Source organism: Felis catus, chromosome C1, assembly GCF_018350175.1.
Source record: "Felis catus isolate Fca126 chromosome C1, F.catus_Fca126_mat1.0, whole genome shotgun sequence".
NCBI classification, from domain to species: domain Eukaryota; kingdom Metazoa; phylum Chordata; class Mammalia; order Carnivora; family Felidae; genus Felis; species Felis catus.
Genome location: NC_058375.1, coordinates 87890791 through 87911702, shown reverse-complemented (window position 1 = coordinate 87911702; position 20912 = coordinate 87890791). Strand labels below are relative to the sequence as shown.

The 20912-nt window shown below is 33.8% G+C and overlaps 1 protein-coding gene across 9 annotated transcripts in view; it reads left to right on the top strand.

Moving 5' to 3' along the window:
• Window positions 1-20912, top strand: part of COL11A1 (collagen type XI alpha 1 chain) — a 215493-nt gene that overhangs the window by 116570 nt on the left and 78011 nt on the right. For all 9 annotated transcript variants that reach the window (XM_023258940.2, XM_023258942.2, XM_023258945.2 and 6 more), the window contains 8 exons: window positions 705-758; window positions 2820-2927; window positions 5910-5963; window positions 10519-10572; window positions 10706-10750; window positions 10891-10944; window positions 11458-11502; window positions 15461-15514. In XM_023258940.2, the coding sequence (XP_023114708.1) occupies window positions 705-758; window positions 2820-2927; window positions 5910-5963; window positions 10519-10572; window positions 10706-10750; window positions 10891-10944; window positions 11458-11502; window positions 15461-15514 (468 nt within the window). The remainder of the gene's footprint in view (window positions 1-704; window positions 759-2819; window positions 2928-5909; window positions 5964-10518; window positions 10573-10705; window positions 10751-10890; window positions 10945-11457; window positions 11503-15460; window positions 15515-20912) is intronic.

Genomic DNA, 20912 nt, shown 5'->3' with positions numbered 1-20912 from the left:
AAACAAGAGTGGGATGCTTAACTGACTGAGCCACCCAGGCAGCCCTATGAAGCTGACTGTTAAAAATCTAAATTTCACTCCGAATAGTATGAAATATTTCTGCTTTCTTTACTAAAGGAAGCCCAGTTTTCAGTATTACTGAACTGATGTAATAATGAACATTCTCTATTGACATGTAAAGAATAATGTTGGCTTCCTTATTTTGCATCTGAAAAGAGATTGTAATATAGAATACAAGTTGAGCTACAAAGCATTTATCTAAAGCACATGATACAAAATGCATACTATAATATTCTTTGGTGTGAATTAGTATAAAATTAAGGGTAAAAACATTTTAATTGGTAATCAAAAGTCCTTGTATTCCAAAGTTAAAATGGTAATTATTTAAATATTTACTTTTTATGTGTTCAGATGGCATAAGATATATGTTACTATAAGGGAATGGTTATATCCCCCATAAGACAGAGATCTAATTGACATATTGGAGGAAAATTTCCTGGAGTAACTTGGAGCCAATAATAATAAAAAGACGACAGGATACAGGCAATAAAGATTAGAATAGGGAGAAGGAGATTTCACAGCTAGGATTCACATTTCCCAGAACAATTTTCCCTAAATTATCAGTGTTCATATTTTATATAACCATGTTTTAGATTCATTCAAGCAAATCATTAAACACCAGTTTTATTACTTTTATTTTTTAGGGTGAAGATGGTTTTCCAGGATTCAAAGGTGACATGGGTCTTAAAGGTGACAGAGTAAGTAAGAGGAAAATTAATGCTAAAATAAACACTTACATGTGTGTGTATATGTAGGCATGCGTGTGTATATCCTTATATTTAAATATAGAAAGCACAGAATAAACAAAAATGTTCGTACTGAGACTTTGCTCACTTTGATTTCTATATGAAGATTAGACATTAATTTTTGTGGAGACAATATAGTCTTTCAGCTATTATACTAAATTCCCATGTTCTACATCCTGTGTGTGTGTGTGTGTGTGTGTGTGTGTGCGTGTGTGTGCGCGCGCGCATAAAGTTGAGTAGTATTATTTATAGGTATTTTCTAAGTTGATGATCAAATTGTTTAAAAGAAGTGGTTTGAAGGGCGTCTGGGTGGCTCAGCAGTTTAAATTGTCTGACTCTTGATTTTGGCTCAGGCCACGATCTCTCATTTTGTGGGTTTGAGCCCTGAATTGGGGTCTGTGTTGACAGTGCAGGGCCTGCTTGGGCTTTTCTCTCTGCCTCTCTGTCTTAAAATAAATAAATAAGTAGCAAAAAAAAATAAGAGGTTTTATAGGTTTCTTCTAAATTTTGTGGTGAACTATTGCTTGGAAACCATGTATTTGCAACTTTCTTGAACTTTCATTATTAGTGATCTTGAATTTTTGAGCATAAAAGTAGTACACTTTTTTTCTGGTAATGAATGTCTAGAAAACAAACAAAAATACAAGTTTTCCAAAGTAAATTAAACTACATGCTTTATTGGGAAGATTTATTTTATCTAACACCATAATACCTAATATATCTAAGCAAAGAAGCATACTGCAGAATTTTTTTGTTTCCCTAAAATGTATGTAATGCTTGTTTCCAGAATGGGGGCAATGATTTACACATTTCAGTCCCTAAAACTATAAATGTGAAAAACAAGTCTAAAATGGAGGCATTTTTCTTGTGTTCCAAAAGTGTTTTCCAAAATTGCTATTGTCAGAGAGGAAAATTACTTTTTCCTACTAACCTGCTAGGTTCTCAGGCTGGGGCCCTGTAAAATTAGATTGACAAAAGACAAATTAACAAAAGAAAAACAAACAGAAGTTTTCTAGCCTGTGCCTCAAGTTTACACATGGGAGCACTCCATGATAATTAACTCAAAGGGGTGGTTAGAATTTGGGTTTATATGGCATTTCAGCAAAGGAAGAATAAATTTTTAGAGAGATGACAAGGAAAAGGACTTTTAGTTTCTAGGGCTGCAAATTGTGGGAAGGTAGATATATTGGAAACTAAAGGTAGACAAAGGCTAGTTAATGAAGTTTGTTGAATAGATTCCTCTGGTGTCTGCTTTTGGCTCCAGACTGATAAGGGTCTAGTTGTCTCCAGTGATTAACATTTGTCTTTTCTTGTAGAAAGGGGAGGGAGGGCACTTTTGAAAATTTATATCCTGCTGTTAGTAGCTTCCCTTACATCTGCTTCTTCTCAGTTGCTTTCAGTTCAAAATAATCTTCACACCAGAGTGGCATATTTTGGGGTTGATTATTCTGCCACCCTATACCATCTAACTTTGAATCTTATTTTTTTTTCTTCCTCTGTGCAACACAGATGTGTTAAAATTACTTTAATATTAAACATGGTAGCATCAGGCTGTTGTAGGTTTTCAAATGTCAGACTAGGATGGGAGGGCGATCTGGCTGCGACATCTGTTACCCCATTGATCGCCAGGGTTGATTCGGCTGATCTGGCTGGCTAGGCGGGGGTCCCCTTCCTTCCTCACCACTCCACGTGTGACCCTCCGGAAGCGCGCTCAGTCGAAGAGGACGACTTTCCCCAATACAGGAGGACCCTTCTTCGATCAAGGGTATACGAGTAGCTGTGCTCCCCTGCTAGAACCTCCAAACAAGCTCTCAAATGTCAGACTATATTCAGTTGTTATTTACCAATGGAAAGGTTGATGAAGTCAAATGTTTTCAGGCCGCTTTGTCATAAATAAAACATAAGGAAATAAATGAAGAGTTGAAGAATATGACTTTCTGATAGACTATAATGTCTGTTATTCAATCTCCAATGTATTTTAAATTATAAGAATTTTGCTACTCTGTGTTTCAGGGAGAAGTTGGTCAAGTAGGTCCAAGAGGAGAAGATGGCCCTGAAGGACCCAAGGGTCGAGCAGGTCCAACTGGAGACCCCGGTCCTTCTGGGCAAGCAGGAGAGAAGGTCAGTGAACAACTTTAAATTCACAGATGATGTTTCATTGTCATGTAAAAATATTTGTAATCATCTATGTCAGAAAACTAGAGGATTCTATTGCGTTTCAAGCATATCCATATACTATTAGGAGTACAACCATGAGAGGGCTACATTGATCCTTTTTCACTCTCCCTTGTCACCTATCCCCTCTGCTCTCCTTGGCCTTGCAGAATTAGCAGTTCTTCAAGCTCTTGCACGTTCATTAGAGATTAAGAATTTGAGTGTGACTGGGGCGCCTGGGTGGCTCAGTCGGGTAAGCGTCTGACTCTTGATTTCGGCTCAGGTCATAATCTCGCAGTTCCTGAGTCTGAGCCCCACATTGCTTGGGATTCTCTCTCTCTGTCTCTCTCTCTCTGTCTCTCCCTCTCTCTGCCTCTCTCTCTCTCTCTCTCTCTCTCTCTCTCTCTCTTTCCCCCCTTCCCCCACTTATGCTCTCTCTCTCTCTCTCTCTGTTGCTATCGTTCTCTCTCTCAAATAAAATAAAACTTAAAAAAAGTTTTAAAAAGAATGTGCATGTGATTAACAATGGATCAAAGAATCAATGAAAGATGGTATACTTATTGTTTTGGAAGAGGTAGAATTATCTTTGCTCCTCATACCAAAATGTACACTTTATATTTTTTCACATGAACATGCATTTTCACAGGCAAGTGTTTTACAAAATGATGATGTCAAAGCCCAACTTGAAGAGATTAATTTTAGTCTAGTGTTAACCCAGGCATCACTATGTTTTAAAACGTCCCCATAATTGTAATATTCATTGATTTAAGAGCCACTGTGCTATATATACTATGTCAGAAAATATTTTCAACCATTACATTTACATTTTCATGTAATATTAGACAACATTAAAACTATGGCATCATAGAGTATTTAGTGATATGGTGAGCACCTCATAATGTAACTATGAAGTTAAATTAAGAAAGAACTAGAAATTCCCATGACAAGTGTTATCCTATTTGTACACTAAAGAAAAATATAAATACGAATTATTTCTTGGTGGTATAACTCAGATGATTTCCTTCCTTTTAATATGTATACCTGCTTTCCAAATTTTCTATATTGAGCATGCCACTATTCTATAAAATATGAGAATTCCATGCTGTTTAAGAAAACTCTTAATTTCCCTCCTTGCCATCCTGGCTCAGAAGAACAATATATAAGGATTACACAGGCACTGTGACTGCATAGGTAAGAAGATGTTTCCTCATGTCATTATGAATCATCTGATGTAGTAGTTCTTCTAAAGTTTCACCCTCCCAGTTGCCATTTGTGAACTGATGAATAATGTCATCATGTTTAGGCAGGGAAGGAAAGGATGAGAGGAAACAAAGGTTTCCAAGGCCCTATCACCCTTCCACTTAGAGTACTCACTAGCCAATAGTTTCAGACTATTATGGGAACTTCCTCCCATCCTTCCTCCACTTTATTCTTGTAAATGACGCCAGAGTCTCTTCAGAGGCATCAGGACTTTGCCCCACAATTCTTCTTTAACATTTCATTAGCATTTCCCCTTTATGGAAGTTGCCCATCACCATATTGAAAAGGCAAACAAAACTTCTGCCTGGATTTATTTTGAAATGACTCTAAAGTGAGTAAGAGTCTATATTCTAATACAGTAATTAACATGGAACACAAAGACTTGATGATCATAATTAGAGAATTTCATTAACCTTGAAATCAGTGGCATAAAACAGACATGATAACTTAATGCATCCAAAGGGACATCATTATAAGCGTACTTCTTAGGGCTTGTTTGCATATTTTCCATCTGAAGACTGCTTACCTATGCAGTGTTGATCTTGAATCAGACAACTCTTTAGTTCAATCTATAATAACAAGGTCATAAACTATATTCCTATTTTCTTACCTTGATTCATCCAGTAAAATATTTATTGTGGTTCATAAAGTTGCTGTTCCTCTCTTACTGTTACATGTAGTAATTTGGATTTGTTTTTGTTTCTATTCTTATTTTGTTTAAAAGTACATGGGAAACAATGATGCTATGTGCTTCCCAATGTTTTAAGACTTTGATAAATAATATTATATATATATGGAGTGTGCTTTTATAAAATCTTAAGGAAAATAGTCACAGTAAAATTCCACAAACATTTTATTCAGAAATTTAGTTTAATTTTCTCATTACCTGTATTTTTAAGTTAATGCTTTGTTCAGGGTGAAATTTTGCTAGTGTAGCATTTTAAACCTCTTGGTATTTGTTACACATCTTTGGACTTTGCTTCAATTTACTGTTTTAGCACTTTTTGAGAAGTAATCTCATTGCACTGGAGCAAAATTGTTGCACATTTAAGGTCCCACTTGCAGGAATTAACACTCCACAAAAATCATCATTACTTAGCTATAGTTCTCAACATTTGATGTGTCGATTAACCCAGATTTTCCAGATGTTTGAAAAGAAGAAGCAGCTTGGCCCCAAAATTAGGTCAGAATTTCTTGTATAGTTCTTTAAACTGCTCAGTGAGAAATACTTAAATAACTCAGGATTGCTTACTTTGTATTTACATGAGAAATGAAATCATTTTATAAAAAGGATTAACTCCAGCTGAAATGATAAAATCTAAATGCAGTTCTAACTACATCAACTAACTTTAACTAATTTTAATGTTGAAAAGCTTAGGCATTTTCTTTAGTCATGCTTAAGAGTTCAGAGAGAGTCCTAGAATTCTTTTTAGCTCAGGGTCCTGCCCCCAAAGAAGGCACTGTCACTTAGACAGGTGTTAAGTTAGAGAACGTTATAGCATTAGAAATATGTCCAAAACAATTTTTCCCTATGCAAATGAAGAAATATAATGTAAGTAAAGTATGGTGAAAACTTGTAAATCTTCCCTTTGTACAAATATGTGGTTCTAACTTCTAGAAAAATGGCTAAAATCATCATTTAAACTTAATTCAACTTAGAATCTTTATTATTATTTTTTTTAACTTTAGGGGAAACTTGGTGTTCCAGGATTACCAGGATATCCAGGAAGACAAGGTCCAAAGGTAAAACAATTAGCTTGATGTTTATAGTTTATCAACATTTTGTAGAAATTAATCATACATAATGGTTTGTAACACAGAGATGATAAATCCTTAAAATATAATTTCACAAGGGAAGGACATCAGGTTTGTGGGTGCCTGGTACACAAGGAGCTCCGGGACCCTAGGTGATTATGGACTGGAGTATTTTAGCAGACAGTGTCATAAAAGGAAGACATTGTCAGCTACTTCCTTGTAATTGGAATCAGGACTATTCCAGAGTGACATACTACTATATCTAGAAGTTATAAAGGGGATGATAAATGATGGATAACAGTTTTTGATTTCATTTCTAGTACCCTAAGGGTTTGAATTTCCACTTGCTGCCTTTAAAAAAAAATTACAATACATCTTTCATCATCTTTCTCTTCCCTCCTTTCCCCAGTATTTGTTTCCTAGGGCTACTGTAACAAATTTCTACAAACTTGGTGACTTAAAACAACAAAGATTTACTCTCTTATGGTTCTGGAGACCAGAAGCCTAATAAAATCAAGGTGTCAGCAGGGCCCCAGTCCCTCCAAAAGCTCTAGGCGAGAGTCTCTCCTTGTCTCTTCCAGCTTCTAGTAAACCAGGGCAGTCCGTGGTTTGTCTCTGCATAGCTCTGCCATCTCCACATGGCTTTTTTTTTTTCTCTCTGTCATCTCTTCTATCTCTTATAAAGACACTTGTCTTCGCATTTAGGGACCACATGATCTCATTTCAAGATCCTTAACTTAACCTACACTTACAAAGACCTCTTTTTCCAAATAAGGCAACATACGCATGTTCCAGAGATTTGAATATCAGATATATGGATTTGGGGCCACCATCTGATCCACTACAGAACTAAAATTTTATTTTTAACTATTTGAAAGATACATATTTTAAGCATAAAAATAGATGGTTTTAAAAATAGATGTTTACCCTGGTGTGCTAATTTTCCTCAAGCTAATCTTAAAACTTTGTCAAGGCTGCACTTCTTGCATTGACTAGTTAATTAAAGTGGTTAAATAAATTAATACATACATTTTGGTTTCTACTATTAAAATACTTATATGCCCATGAGACAGACTATCTATCTATCCATCTACCTTTCAATCTGTCTCTGTTTGACCCATTCAGGCTTGACAGGAATCGTATATAAAGATAAATCCTGTTTATATAATAATCTCCAAACATATTTATTAATAAGTTCCCCAGATAATCATTGGGAAACCAGAATGTCCTTCCTCTTGACAAATATGAACTGCATGTACTTATGTTCACTCATTGTCCTGTGATGACACTGTATTAGGCTTGCTATGTGGTTTTGTCTTATAAATTTTCATTGAGTTTCTAGAAAATGTGGAATCCCTTGTATAGTAAGAGGTAAACATAATGCTTTGAGCTTTTCATCTGTGACTTAAAAATAACACATGCATCATTTAAAGGTTTCTAGCTACATTTAGAATGCTTATTAGTAAGTTTTACCTTTTAGATATTGTCTCTAATACACTGCCCCGTCTCTTAGCTACCTTCCTTTCATATGTCAAGCATTTTCACAAGTATTATGAGTGAAAAAAAAAACATTCACTGCATAACCCACAACTTTAAGCTATCATTAGATTGCTGGATGAGTTCTTGATATAATTAGGAAGTTGAATTGCAATTGTGCTGTTTTGATTTAAAAACAGAAAACTATTATATTACTTGAAGGCTTAGCACAATATTCTTTTATTTGGCATTCTTATTTCCTTCTGTTTTTCCTATGACAATACTCTGTTCAATATTCTTTGAGTTATTTTTATTAACAAAATGCACCAGAGTGACTGGAGAGAAATGTTTCTTCCTAGAGAAATCAAACATTTTTCTTCTTTACTCCTTAACCAAAATGTCTGAAACCTTGGTTTTTATTTTTTCATATTACTGTTCTTCACAATAACTGTTTTTATGATAAAAAATGATTAATGTTTCTTAGTTCTAAAACAAAAAATAATGGTCTCATCAAAGATCAAAGATATCTTCACATTTTTTTCCTATGTGGAATCTAATGAATTTTGAATATATTTAAATCTATATTGCACTAAAAGTGAAATTCAACTGCTAATCTCTTAAGCAGTTTAAGGACTATAGTTAGACAATATAATTTATTTAATATCTTACTAGCAATGTAAATCACAATGGGTATTTGAAAGTTGCACCATCATTGGTACTATAAAAAGATCACTACTTCAAAAAGTAAATCTGTTTTAATGTAGGATTCTTTATATTTAAAACAGCATTCAAATAATTTTGTAAGTTTCACAATTGGTGAGCCAATTTTACCATTAATCTTTGACTTTTCAGCCTTTCATTTGCTGTTTGTTTTTTCCATTTAAAAACCTATAATTCCTGAGGTGCCTGTGTGGCCCACTTGGTTAAGCGTCCTACTTCAGCTCAGGTCATGATCTCACAGTTCATGAGTTCAAGCCCCTCACTGGGCTCTGTGCTGACAGGTCAGAGCCTGGAGCCTACTTCAGATTCTGTCTCTCTCTCTCTCTCTCTCTCTCTCTGCCCCTCCCCTGCTCGCTCTCGCTCTCTTTCTCTCTCTCTCTCAAAAATGAATAAACATTAAAAATAAAGTAAAACGTATCATGGAAATTTTATATTTTGGTGATAACTCCTTATGTGAGAAAAGAAGAAGAATATGCCTTTATATTACAAACTATTTAGTTGATGGATTGGGCATTTTTGTTTTTTTCTCATAAATTGCCTAGAGCAGAAACTTACATAAGAAAATAAATTTTATAACAATAAAATTGATGCATAGAGCAATTTGTTTGAATGGAGTCTCTACAAATATGATTAGTTATCTATTCTATCCAAGACAGAAATGAATATTTGTTCACAGATAAAATCTGGTAGAGTAGGTTATTTCCATATTGGATTCTACTCACTTGTCAAATTCCTAGAGTAGTCCCATAGTAATCCTCTACCAGATCTAACTTCTCATTCTCCATAGAGAAAAAGGCTTTGAAAGTCCTTCAAAAAACATAATTTGCAGACATTACTTCCCCATTATGTGAATATTACATGTCCTAACAATTGTCCTCAGGTGAATCACATAGTAACCTCTATAGATATGAATTAGAATATATTGGGAAATGGGTCATAAAAAGAAGCTCAGCAGTGCATACAATGGATGATTGTTTTGGCCATCAGCTCCCATAAGGCTTCACATACAACTTTCTCCTGGAGGAAATATACATTGGTATCTATTATATACATCACCTGGAGGAATTGTTAAAGATGCAGATTCCTGGGTCCTTCTGCTAGAGAGAGAAATCTGCAGTGGGATTTGACAATCCACATTATTAGGAATTACTCTGAATTATCATGAAATGGAGGGGACACTTATCACTTAGATAAATATTATTTTAGGGGTAATTTAATCCAAATGAATGGAAAGAAAAGCAAGAAATATATTCAAGTCAAAGGAAGGTTTTGTTATATCTCCCTTAACACATGGCAAAGTATGTAAAATCTGAATGTCTACTACTCTGCTGGATATTTTATACATTATTGCATTTAATTCATAAAGTGGTCTGAATAGGAAAAGTGAGTATTTGGAAGCACACACTTTCCAAAGTCTCATAGTTAGCACATTGAGGAGAAAAGATCTGAACTTTAATCTGTTCTGTTTCATGATGCGATAAAGCAAACCAGTCACAGTCATGTTCAAAGGAATCTGTAAACAGATAAAAATCTGGAATATGCACAAGATGAAATGGGGGACTATATTATATTCCATCTGTAAAATGTGACTGTCTGTGGATGAAGTATGATGCTTTCACTGTGCCTATTACACCTTTAAACAACCAATACTTATTGTTATCTATCGTTATCATTTGTATGCCTTGCCTTCCTTTATTCTAATCGCCCACAAAGTCAAAGTACCTATAAGATGTGGGTGAGTGTCCTCATTTTGCAGAAAAACTATGCTTGGAGAGGATAAGTAATGTGCCCAACTTAGGTGAATGTATGATAAACGTAAGTTATGAATTTATGCCTTTGGAATTCCAAAAACAGGACTTTAATGCTGGACTGCCTGACTTAAACTCTCAGCTAGGTTTAACCACATTCAAACATCAAGCAGAAAGGTGGAAGAAGATTTTTAGCCTTTATGATTTGATTCAATTCTAAAGGTGTAAAATATTAAATTAAAAGTTTCAAATATATAAATACAACAATGTTAATTTAGGAAAATTTTTATAAAATTCTTATTTTAATATTTATTCATGCTCATGAAAAATAAGATTTTTCTTCCAAGTTGAAGCAAGTGTGTAGAATTGTAAGTCAAAATTATTTTATATAGTGTTCTCTAATTTATATTTTCTAATATGAGAAATGATACTTGGTTCATTATTTTAAAGTGAAAAACTAAAATGTATTTTATCAATTCGTACTTTCACTGCTTCCAGGATTTCAGATGTTACTGTAAGTTCATTTTCCTAAAGGCCTGCAGCTTGTGTCTAAAAACGTTAGTTACCATACTCATTGTTTATTATTTTTATTTTTGTAGGGTTCCACTGGATTTCCTGGGTTTCCAGGTGCCAATGGAGAGAAAGGTGCACGGGTATGGTATAGAAGTCTATTGTCCTGGACTATCTCATACAAATGTTCTTGCATGAGTACCTGTCTTTCAGCACCAGACTCATGATTCGCTGTGATATGCTGCCTACTGAAACTGTTCGAACTGTCTTTGGCAGGGTGTAGCTGGCAAACCAGGACCTCGGGGTCAACGTGGCCCAACGGTGGGTGGCTTTATTTAAAATAATAATTTTCATTTTGGATTTAATGTTTCAAGATAAGTTTCTTCAAAAATAAAAACAGATTCTGTGCTTTGGGGTGTGCCTGACACTCGATCGGTTTCATCTTTTGCTCTCGTATGCAGGGTCCTCGAGGTTCAAGAGGTGCGAGAGGTCCCACGGGGAAACCTGGTCCAAAGGTATTAGAAGTACTTGTTCTATCATGGATAGAACTGGAGGGTATTATGCTAAGTGAAGTAAGTCAGTCAGAGAAAGACAGTTATCATATGTTCTCACTCATGTGTGGATTTTGAGAAAGTTAGCAGAAGACCATGGGGGAAGGGAAGGGAAAAAAATAGTTACAAAGAGAGAGGGAGGCAAACCATAAGGAACTCTTAAATACAGAGAACTAACTGAGGAATGATGTGAGGGGCAGGGAAGAGGGGAAAATGGGTGATGGGCATTGAGGAGGCACTTGTTGGGATGTGCACTGGGTGTTGTAAGCGATGACTCATGGGAATCTACTCCCGAAGCCAAAAGCACACTGTGTACTCTACAGTGTGTTAGCTAACTTGACAATAAATTATATTTAAAAAAAAAAGAAGTATTCTATTTGCGTTTGCTGTAAGTTCCTCTTCCAGAGGACAAATGCTATCAGAAGGAATCAAAACTGATTTTTCTTTTTTTCTCTTTTCTTTTTTTATTTTTGATAGGGTACTTCAGGTGGTGATGGCCCTCCTGGCCCTCCTGGTGAAAGAGTACGTATGATACAGGATACAGTAACATAAAATAAATATTAATATTTTGCAAGTATTTAAATTTCTGGGAAAAAGTACATGTGTCTGCAAATACATGTACACAGAAATTTGCAAAATCTATTCAGAATTTAAAAGTTCTTATTTTTTAATTCACTTCTTAAAAAATCTTAATCACTTATGTGCTACCAATTTTGTTATAGAAATGAGAGAAATAATGTGCATAATTGCCCTATGATGTCTCTCAAACTCAAGCCAAATAAAATTTTTTTGAATATCCATATGACACCTATGCCTTCTCCTTCAGTTCTCCTGTGTTCCCTGTTGATATTCATTTTGTCCATAGAGCTGGAAGCAACATTATGCTGGTAAAAGGCAAGCTCCCAGTAGCCATTAAGTCAGAATCGATATACATTCAAATCAAGATAAAACATCTATTCCAGTAAATAGAAAAGCTATTTAGTAAATTGATTTTCAATTGATATAAAATAAAGCTAAATATACATGAGTAAGCATGCCCTTTATTTGTTTTCTTTGGGTAAAACAAAGCATTTTTGTAGCCAGAGTTTTTGAAAGTGATCTTCTTGAATTTTAAATATTCAATCTGTATTACTGTTAAAGAAATTAGACTCCTTTCTGAATATTCTATAACAATGTTTAGTATTATGCAGTTATAGTAATATATTTTTGTATATTATTATTTGAAATTTATAATAGATGTTTCACAAAGAGAAAACTGAAATACCCCATGATATGTAACTTAAAACTGAGAATAAGTAATTTTTTGTAATGAAGTTTCTATTTGTGACAGAAATGTCAGTAGATAAGACCTAAGAATAAACATTTAATTATAGTTGTTTCAAAGCTTTGGTTCATATTTAATTAAAGTAAACTTTCTTGCTAAATATCTCTCACTATTGATGAACTATTCCCAAATTAAGTCCATCCTGTACATTTTAAAATCATAAATAACATACACATTTTAAAAATTTGATGGTCAAAGTAATCTTAATAAGAAGATGCAATTTAATTAAAATGGCTAAATCATTAAATGGAATAGAACCACTTGACAAATTATAGCAAAACTAGGAGTTTTGTTTTTAAAGCATAAACTATTTTTCTTTCATATTTTGTTTCTGCATTCCAAAATGTCATGATCAACCATATATATTCACAATTTTGGAACATAACAGTGTGACCCAACAGTATGATTACTCGTAATTGTAAAAATACTTTGAGAGTAAGGGAAGTGTATTTTGAAGCTTAAAGTAGAGGTTATTATAAAAAAAAATTAAGTAAGCTGGAAACCATTTTTAAATAGCATTCATACATTTTAAATATACAGGACATACTTCCTATATTCTGCATAGTTGATGAAACCTTTTCTCCCTAACATATCCTCATTTTCTCCAAAGAATTTTATGTATCATAAACTATTTGGTTATGTCTTAGGCATAGTTGAAGAATGATAGAAATATTACCAAATATTTTCTTTAAAATAAATGACTTGGGGGGCGCCTGGGTGGCGCAGTTGGTTAAGCGTCCGACTTCAGCCAGGTCACGATCTCGCGGTCCGTGAGTTCGAGCCCCGCGTCAGGCTCTGGGCTGATGGCTCAGAGCCTGGAGCCTGTTTCTGATTCTGTGTCTCCCTCTCTCTCTGCCCTCCCCCGTTCATGCTCTGTCTCTCTCTGTCCCAAAAATAAATAAACGTTGAAAAAAAAATTAAAAAAAAAATAAATAAAATAAATGACTTGGGAAGTTTAGGGGGAGAGTTTTATAGTACTATTGAACTAGAAATGGAAATACCTATTTTTGCCCATTTCAATGGACTTCTTTAACAATATATTTGCTTATAAATATATATATAAATATAGTATTATATGTACATATTATGTACATGTTGTAGGATATTTTAAATATATACTATTATATATTTACTAATTAGGATACTCTGCAGCTTAAATATAATAATTCCTCATACTCATGATTTGCGGATCATGGATGCCTATTATTAAAGACTTACTTAAGACAGCTTTTAGTTGTTCTAAGATTACCAGATTTAGCAAAAGCCAAAAAACAACAACAATAAAAAATGAAATAAAATAAAAAGACTTAAGACACCCGATTAAATTTGAATTTTTACATGAACAACAGAATAGTTTGTGGTGTAAGTATGTCCTTCGCAATATTGGGGAATATTATTATTCATTATTTATCTCAAATTCAGATTTCACTAGGCACTTGGTTTTTATCTGGCAACACTTACTGGGTTCCAACACTGTCTTTACACTGAGTATGTATTTTCCACATCACCTGGAAACTATTTTCATTAATATGGAAGGACTATGTCAACACTTTCTTGTGGAATTTTATACAGGTCCACTTTTTCTTCTATGTATTCTGTAGAGAAGTGATTTTTGAATTTTTTTTCCTTAAAGAAATTTAAATCCAAAATCAAATTTTGGTTGAAAAGGAGCAGAAATTTAGAAGGCAAAGAAACTACATATTAAGGAATTAGAAAAATAGGGCTTGCTACATAGCCTAAAAAAATAATATTTAAAAATTTTTAAATTGTTTTAAATGTTTAATTTTGAGAGACAGAGAGAGACAGAGCATAAGCAGGGAAGGAGCAATGAGAGAGAGAGAGACAGACAGACAGACACAGAATCTGAAGCAGGCTTCAGGCTCTGACCTGTCAGCACAGAGCCCGATGTGGTGCTCACAAACTGTGAGATCATGATCTGACCCGAAGTCGGATGCTTAGCCGACTGAGCTACCCCAGAACCCCCTAATATTTTATATTTAAAATAAAACTTTGTTTATAATATTAAGTTATTATGATATATATTTAAGAATGATAGTTTCATACTTCAATGAGAGTACCAAAACTTGTAAGTCCCAAAGGTTGCCCAGTGTTTTTGGTAATTACACTGTGATATCTATTTATTTAATGACATATTGAACTTTGAAGTTTCTTTTTGATTTTAAGATAAGATGCTGGTAATAGGAATAATTTGTGCTGATTTCTGAACTAGCATTGACTTAAAAATGATAACCAAATTTCCCTTGGAAAGGCTAAACTGATAAACTGAAAAGAGTAAAGACCAATTTTAGCAAACTTCATTTTTTATTTAAATATAAATAAATCCTATTCTAGTTGAGTTATTTAAGAAATCCTATTTATATTATGTTCCATTATATATATGTATTTCTTTTGGAAACGTAATTATTATGTTCTGGGAACATAAAGGATTATCTTCACCAATTATTTTGCTGTCACTATAATAGGGTCTATTTACTGCATTTTAAATTTATATAAATATAAGTATTGAATAATAATGTTGATTAAAGATTAAGTTAAAACAATATTATAAATGTATTTTTAGATTGAATGTTAATGAGAAAAATAATACAAGAAAGCGTTTTTTCTCTGATCTACAAAAGAATTTTATATATGAGTAAAATGAGATATTGGCATCTTCCAAAATACATTTTAAATATAGAAATTAGTTAAAGGTCTTTCTGAATTAGTCACTTATTTTTTCCTTTACTTTTGTATGACTGGAATCAAAACATTTATAGAGTCAATTTTAAAAATAGTTTTTTGGGGGTGGCTAGGGAATTGAATTATTCTGTCCCAAGGATGTTTCCAACTAATGTTAAAAGTATGGAGCTTCTTGATACATCTATGTTCTGCTCACTTTATTATGAATTCTAAATATTTACAGTGCTCATGATTTAAGGCCATTGGTGTGTGGTTTTGAGTACTGAATAAGGTGAAAAATCAGGCATTTAACTTTTAGATTAGCTTACATTATCTTGTTACATTACTGTAGTTCTGTCATGATGATGAAGAAGCTGTATGCTATATTGTGTTTCATCTGTAGAAATAAACTGTAAAGTAAAAAGATGTATCTTTTAAGGCATATTCTTAAATTTCTCCACTGCTTTTTATTTTCAGGGCCCTCAAGGACCTCAGGGTCCAGTTGGATTCCCTGGACCTAAAGGTCCTCCTGTAAGTACCATAGTTTTTCTTTATTTCTTCATTTGACAAAGTTTTCAAATTTTCAAGAGTCACAGTTTATATTTTAAGTAATTTTTAGATGCAAATATTGACGAAAATTCTAATAAAAATAAATTGCAATTGGTGACGTCAAAGAATGTACATTTTTCAATTTATGATGTTTATTGAATGTTTCTGATATAACCCAAATAGATCTTCATAAAGATTCTTGAAAAGTACATCAAAGACATGAACAACCTGGATGTTATTCTCTCAAATACTCCTCCACTGCAGTGCATATTACTGATGGCATTAAAAATCGTTACTGAATCTTAAATATTTGTTACATCAGAACTTCTCTTTTGTCTTCCATCATCCAATGTATCCTTCAAAATATCACTTCCTAAACATTCTCTGGCATTCTGACGTTACTTACATTTCATTGTAATTTGTTTATTTGTATTTATTATTTTTGTCTATAATCCATTCTTTTAAAAAAAATAATGATAATCCTTTCTGAATTATATCCCTTTTATAAAATTTGCTCATTCAAGTATCTTCACAAAGTTAATGGAAATCCTTTATTTCCACACTTAAATGTATATGGGAATATCAGACATGCTCATTGCTCAGTTGTTTTATTTTTCTTTTCTTAGTAACCTACTCAGTTTATTTATGAGAACTAGAATCAACTTAATCACTGGTTTAGTCCATTCTGGCTGCTATAACAAAAAACAAACAAACAAGCAAACAAACAAAGCACACAATGTTGTTTACCCACAGAGACTAGATAGCTTATAAACAACAGAAGTTTATTTCGCACAGTTCTAGATGCCAGAAGTTCTAGCTCAGGGAGCCAGCATGGTCAGGTGGGGGCCCTCTTTCAGGTAACAGGGCAGAAGGGGGTAGGAAGCTCTTGGAGTCTCTTTCTTAAGTCACTGATCTCATTTATGAGGGTTCTACCTTCATGACTTAAACACCTACCCATGGGCCAACTTACTAACATTGCTTCTGAGGGTTAGGATTTCAATTCAACATCATGAATTAGGCATTTCAATGTGAATTTCAATATGAACTTACAGGCCATAGCACCCACATGTCTAAGGAAGTTGTTCTCAAAGTGTGGTCCTTGGACCAGAACATCAGTACTACCTGGGGTTTGTTAGACATACAGTCTTCTCCCTACATCACTCAGCTAACTCAGAACTCTAAGAGAGGGGCCCAGTCTGTTTAACAAATTCTCCAGATAGTTCTGATGCATGCTAAAGTTTGTGAGCCACTCTTCTAGTCTACATTTGACAATGCTGTCTAAACTTTAATGTGCATACAAATTATTTTGGTATCTTGGTAAAAATGTAGATTTGGGGGCATCTGGGTGGCTCAGTCGGTTAATCATCTGACTTCAGCTCAGGTCATGATGTCACAGCTCATGGATTCGAGCCTTGCATTGGACTCTGTGCTGATAGCTCAGAGCCTGGAGCCTGCTTCAGATTCTGTGTCTCCCTCTCTCTGTCTCTGCTCCTTCCCTGCTCATGCTCTTTCTCTCTCTCTCTCAAAAATAAATAAACATTAAAAAAATGTAGATTTGATTCAGTAGGCCTGGAGTGAATCATGAGTCTTGAAGTTACTAACAAAGGTCCAGGTGATGCCAATACTGTGCTCCTAGGCCATATTTTAAGTAACAAAGCTCAAAAATATTTTGGCTGAAAATATAACCAACATAGTTTGAATATGATTTACTCAGCAGGAAACAAAGTATAGCTAAATTTTCAGTTAATAATTTGAGAACCAAATGTTTTTTCATTATAATGATACAAATAACTAAATCATTGCTAGTAGTTTTACTCACATCCTGGATATTTTCATTTAGAGGCTTACTGATATATATTTTTTGACTGAATGTTCTAAATTGATATTGAACTGAGTCTTTTTGACCAAACCACAGCATGCATCCTGTATCAAGAAATGTGAGACTATTTATGTATGCCAGTATTTCAAAAAATTGTATATTCCAGTTCTCTATTTTCTAATAATTATAGTTAACCAAATATAGTCCAATAGTAGTCTTGTATAAAGGAACAATTTGGAAAATTCTGAATTAAGATGTTAAAATTTTAAATAAATGTTGCATCTGGTTACATTATACTTTCAAGCATGTTGAAAATAATTTATAACTAAATGCATATGGTCTCCAACTTCTTATTGAGTTTGAATAACCCTCTATTTCCACTGATAACTTTCACATTTGACTTTAGCTCACAGGTTTAAAAATGAATTATTTATCATTAAAAGCAACTTTTTTTTATTTTATTTAAATCCAAGTTAGTTAACATATAGTGAATAATGGTTTCAGGGTTAGAATTTAGTGATTCATCACTTACATATAACATCCAGTGCTCATCCCAACAAGTGCCCTCCATAATGCCCATCATCCATTCAGTCTATCCCCCCATCCAACACCCCTCCAGCAACCCTCAGTTTGTTCTCTGACGAAATACTGGCTTAAAGTAAATATTAAATGTTGAAGCAATCTCTTATTTTTTGCAATAATTTTAGACACTCTTTGAAATATTATTCTAATGGTTTTGCTTTATTACTGTGAACACATCAAGAAAGGATTGTTATCTGTATTATAATATTATGAAAGGATTAATGTAAAGAGCTAGTATTAAATACAGGGTAAGATTGATACTACCTGTATATAATGTTGTTTACCCACTATCTCAGTTGCGTTCCAAATGTAATATTGTCATGCAACGTTTCACATGTAGAGAAGTGAAAATACAGTTCCAAGAAATGATTTCATACATAAGACATTTTTCATAAGTATTTTGAAGCCATGTGCATGCATAGATCATTGTTTAGCAACATAAAATCCAGCGATATGTATAACTTCCACATTATCATACCGTTTATATTTGCACAGATTGCACAGATTGCTAAGAATTGTTTCCTTCATATAATGTAATTTTATTGTCAAAGAAAGCCATTTGACCCATTTTTCCTCAGACTTTTTCAGTTCATTCTCTCATGTATCTTTCAACAAGTTTTGAGCCATTAATCAAGCATGCATTTTGTCTCTAAGAGGCATTAAAAGTGTAATAAATGCCTACACTTGAGAAGCATGCCATCTAGTTGGAGAGACATGACACTATTCAGGAACATTGCTTTCACTGCTAAACAAAATGATTTTTATACACTGTTTCTCTGTCAAGTGAAACATTAGAGCATGAAATAAAAGTACCTATTATTTCTCTGGTATGCAGTTTTATAACATTTTTAGGACAGAAATGCCTTCATCTCTTGGATATGGAAGGAAGAAATTGAGTGGAGGGATAGAGCCAAGCTTCTTTTCCTGTCTATTAATTGGTTCATCTTCATTGTAATCAGAAAATGTGCATATGTTTTTATATATAAATTTACATAGATATACATTCACAAATGTTATTTATTGAGTGCTTAAAATGTTCATGTTTAGAGTCTGTTAACCTCATGCCAATGTCAGCATATAGTTACCCCATTTAAGAAAAATTTTAACTTGAGGTGATTAAGACTTATAACTATTATAAGATACAGTCTATTTATAGAAGACAAAAAATCAAAACTCCTTGCCAATGGGAGGTAAAAAAAAATAGCCTTAACATTTATTTAGTAAGTGTCTTTTCACAGATTACCTTGCTGTATATGCACACCCTCATTTAGATAAATTTGTTGCCACTGCCCTTCAACAACATCAAAGGGGCAGTATTTTTTGACCAATAAAATTATGATTTTAAAATTAATGCCATAACTTTCTTATATTGGATAGACTATTGAGCCATTATGATTATTTAGAATTAATCACTTAATATTTGGAATATATACTTAAAGAACACTGTTCCCTCCGGATATGTAGGAAAGCCATTAAAAATCGTGTTGCAGTCACCCCTAGGTGATGTCATTTTGATCTAAGATCAAATTTAACAGTTTTAAAAGGTTATAATATTTTGCAATAAAAGTATAATCTATATGTCTCAAACTAGCAAATATAAGATACTGAACATTTATACTTACAGATTTGTAAGAAAACATATAAATGGCTTGTGCTGATGGCAAAACACATAATTTGAGAGGCATTTTAGTATGGGCGGGGGAAAAGCCTGCTACATATTTATTATCCTTTAGTGGTCACTCTCTGTGTCTTTATTTAAAACTTTTACTAGTTCCCCCAATTGGCAGCACATTTATTCCTATATGTATCAAAATAATAATAAAGTACAAAATGTGTCCTTATTTACTGTTTTGAAATATTGAAACTGCATGAAGTCTACTAGCAATTAACTACTTATTTCTGCGTTTCACCTTTAAATGGAGGGCAAAGCTAAATCTTAGATTACTGTACACATAGTGCCTAAGACATAGATCTGTAATATATGGCTTTGAAAGAAGAAATGTTTAAATGATGGCCGAAAATGTTTTCGGGCCTTGGTTAAAAGCATTCCAGTTTTGGTGTTTTCGGAGGATGGCACTGGAATCACTCAGGTGATCCTGGGAGACATGAGCAAATCACTGAGCGAACAATAATCTTGTGAAATGTCATAATAACAGTCATTAACTAGAGCTGCTAATTCACATGGCAACCAGTGTATCAATAAAGATGAGATCAGGGACAGAGCTGGTACCGTCAGGAAGCCTTCCTCCTGAGGTGTTACAGCCAATGTAGAAAAAAGTCTCTCCTGGGGAACAAAGCCATCAGTGAAAAGAATCTCATTTTTTTAATATTAAATATAATTTATTGTCAAATTGGTTTCCATAAACACCCAGTGTTCATCCCAACAGGTGCCCTCCTCAATGCCCATCACCCACTTTCCCTAAGCCCCCCCCCCATCAACCTTCAGTTTGTTCTCAGTATTTAAGAGTCTCTTATGGTTTGAAACAAACCTTTTTTCTAACCCAGCATTAAAAAGCATTGATAATTTGAAAGTAGAGTTTTGTAAATAATCTATTTTTAAGATAGATTTATTTAAATAATTAACATACAGTGAGAGGTATGTCTGTTACCATTTAAAAAGTTATTAAAATGGGGGCGCCTGGGTGGCTCAGTCGGTTAAGTGCCCGACCGGCTCAGGTCATGATCTTGCGGTCTGTGGGTTCAAGCCCCATGTCAGGGTCTGTGCTGACAGCTCAGAGCCTGGAGCCTGCTTTGGATTCTGTGTCTCCCTCTCTCTCTCTGCCCCTCTCCTGCTCATGCTATATCTCTCTGTGTCTCTTAAAAATAAATAAATGTCAAAAAATTTTAAAAAGTTATTAAAATGATCATTTCTTTCATTTCTCCAGAGGGTGAGAATATTTCCGCCTATACCTATTAAATCTGTTTTGAAATCTGACCCCAATACTTAATGGTTTCTGAGTAGGGTGAACGATCCATAAT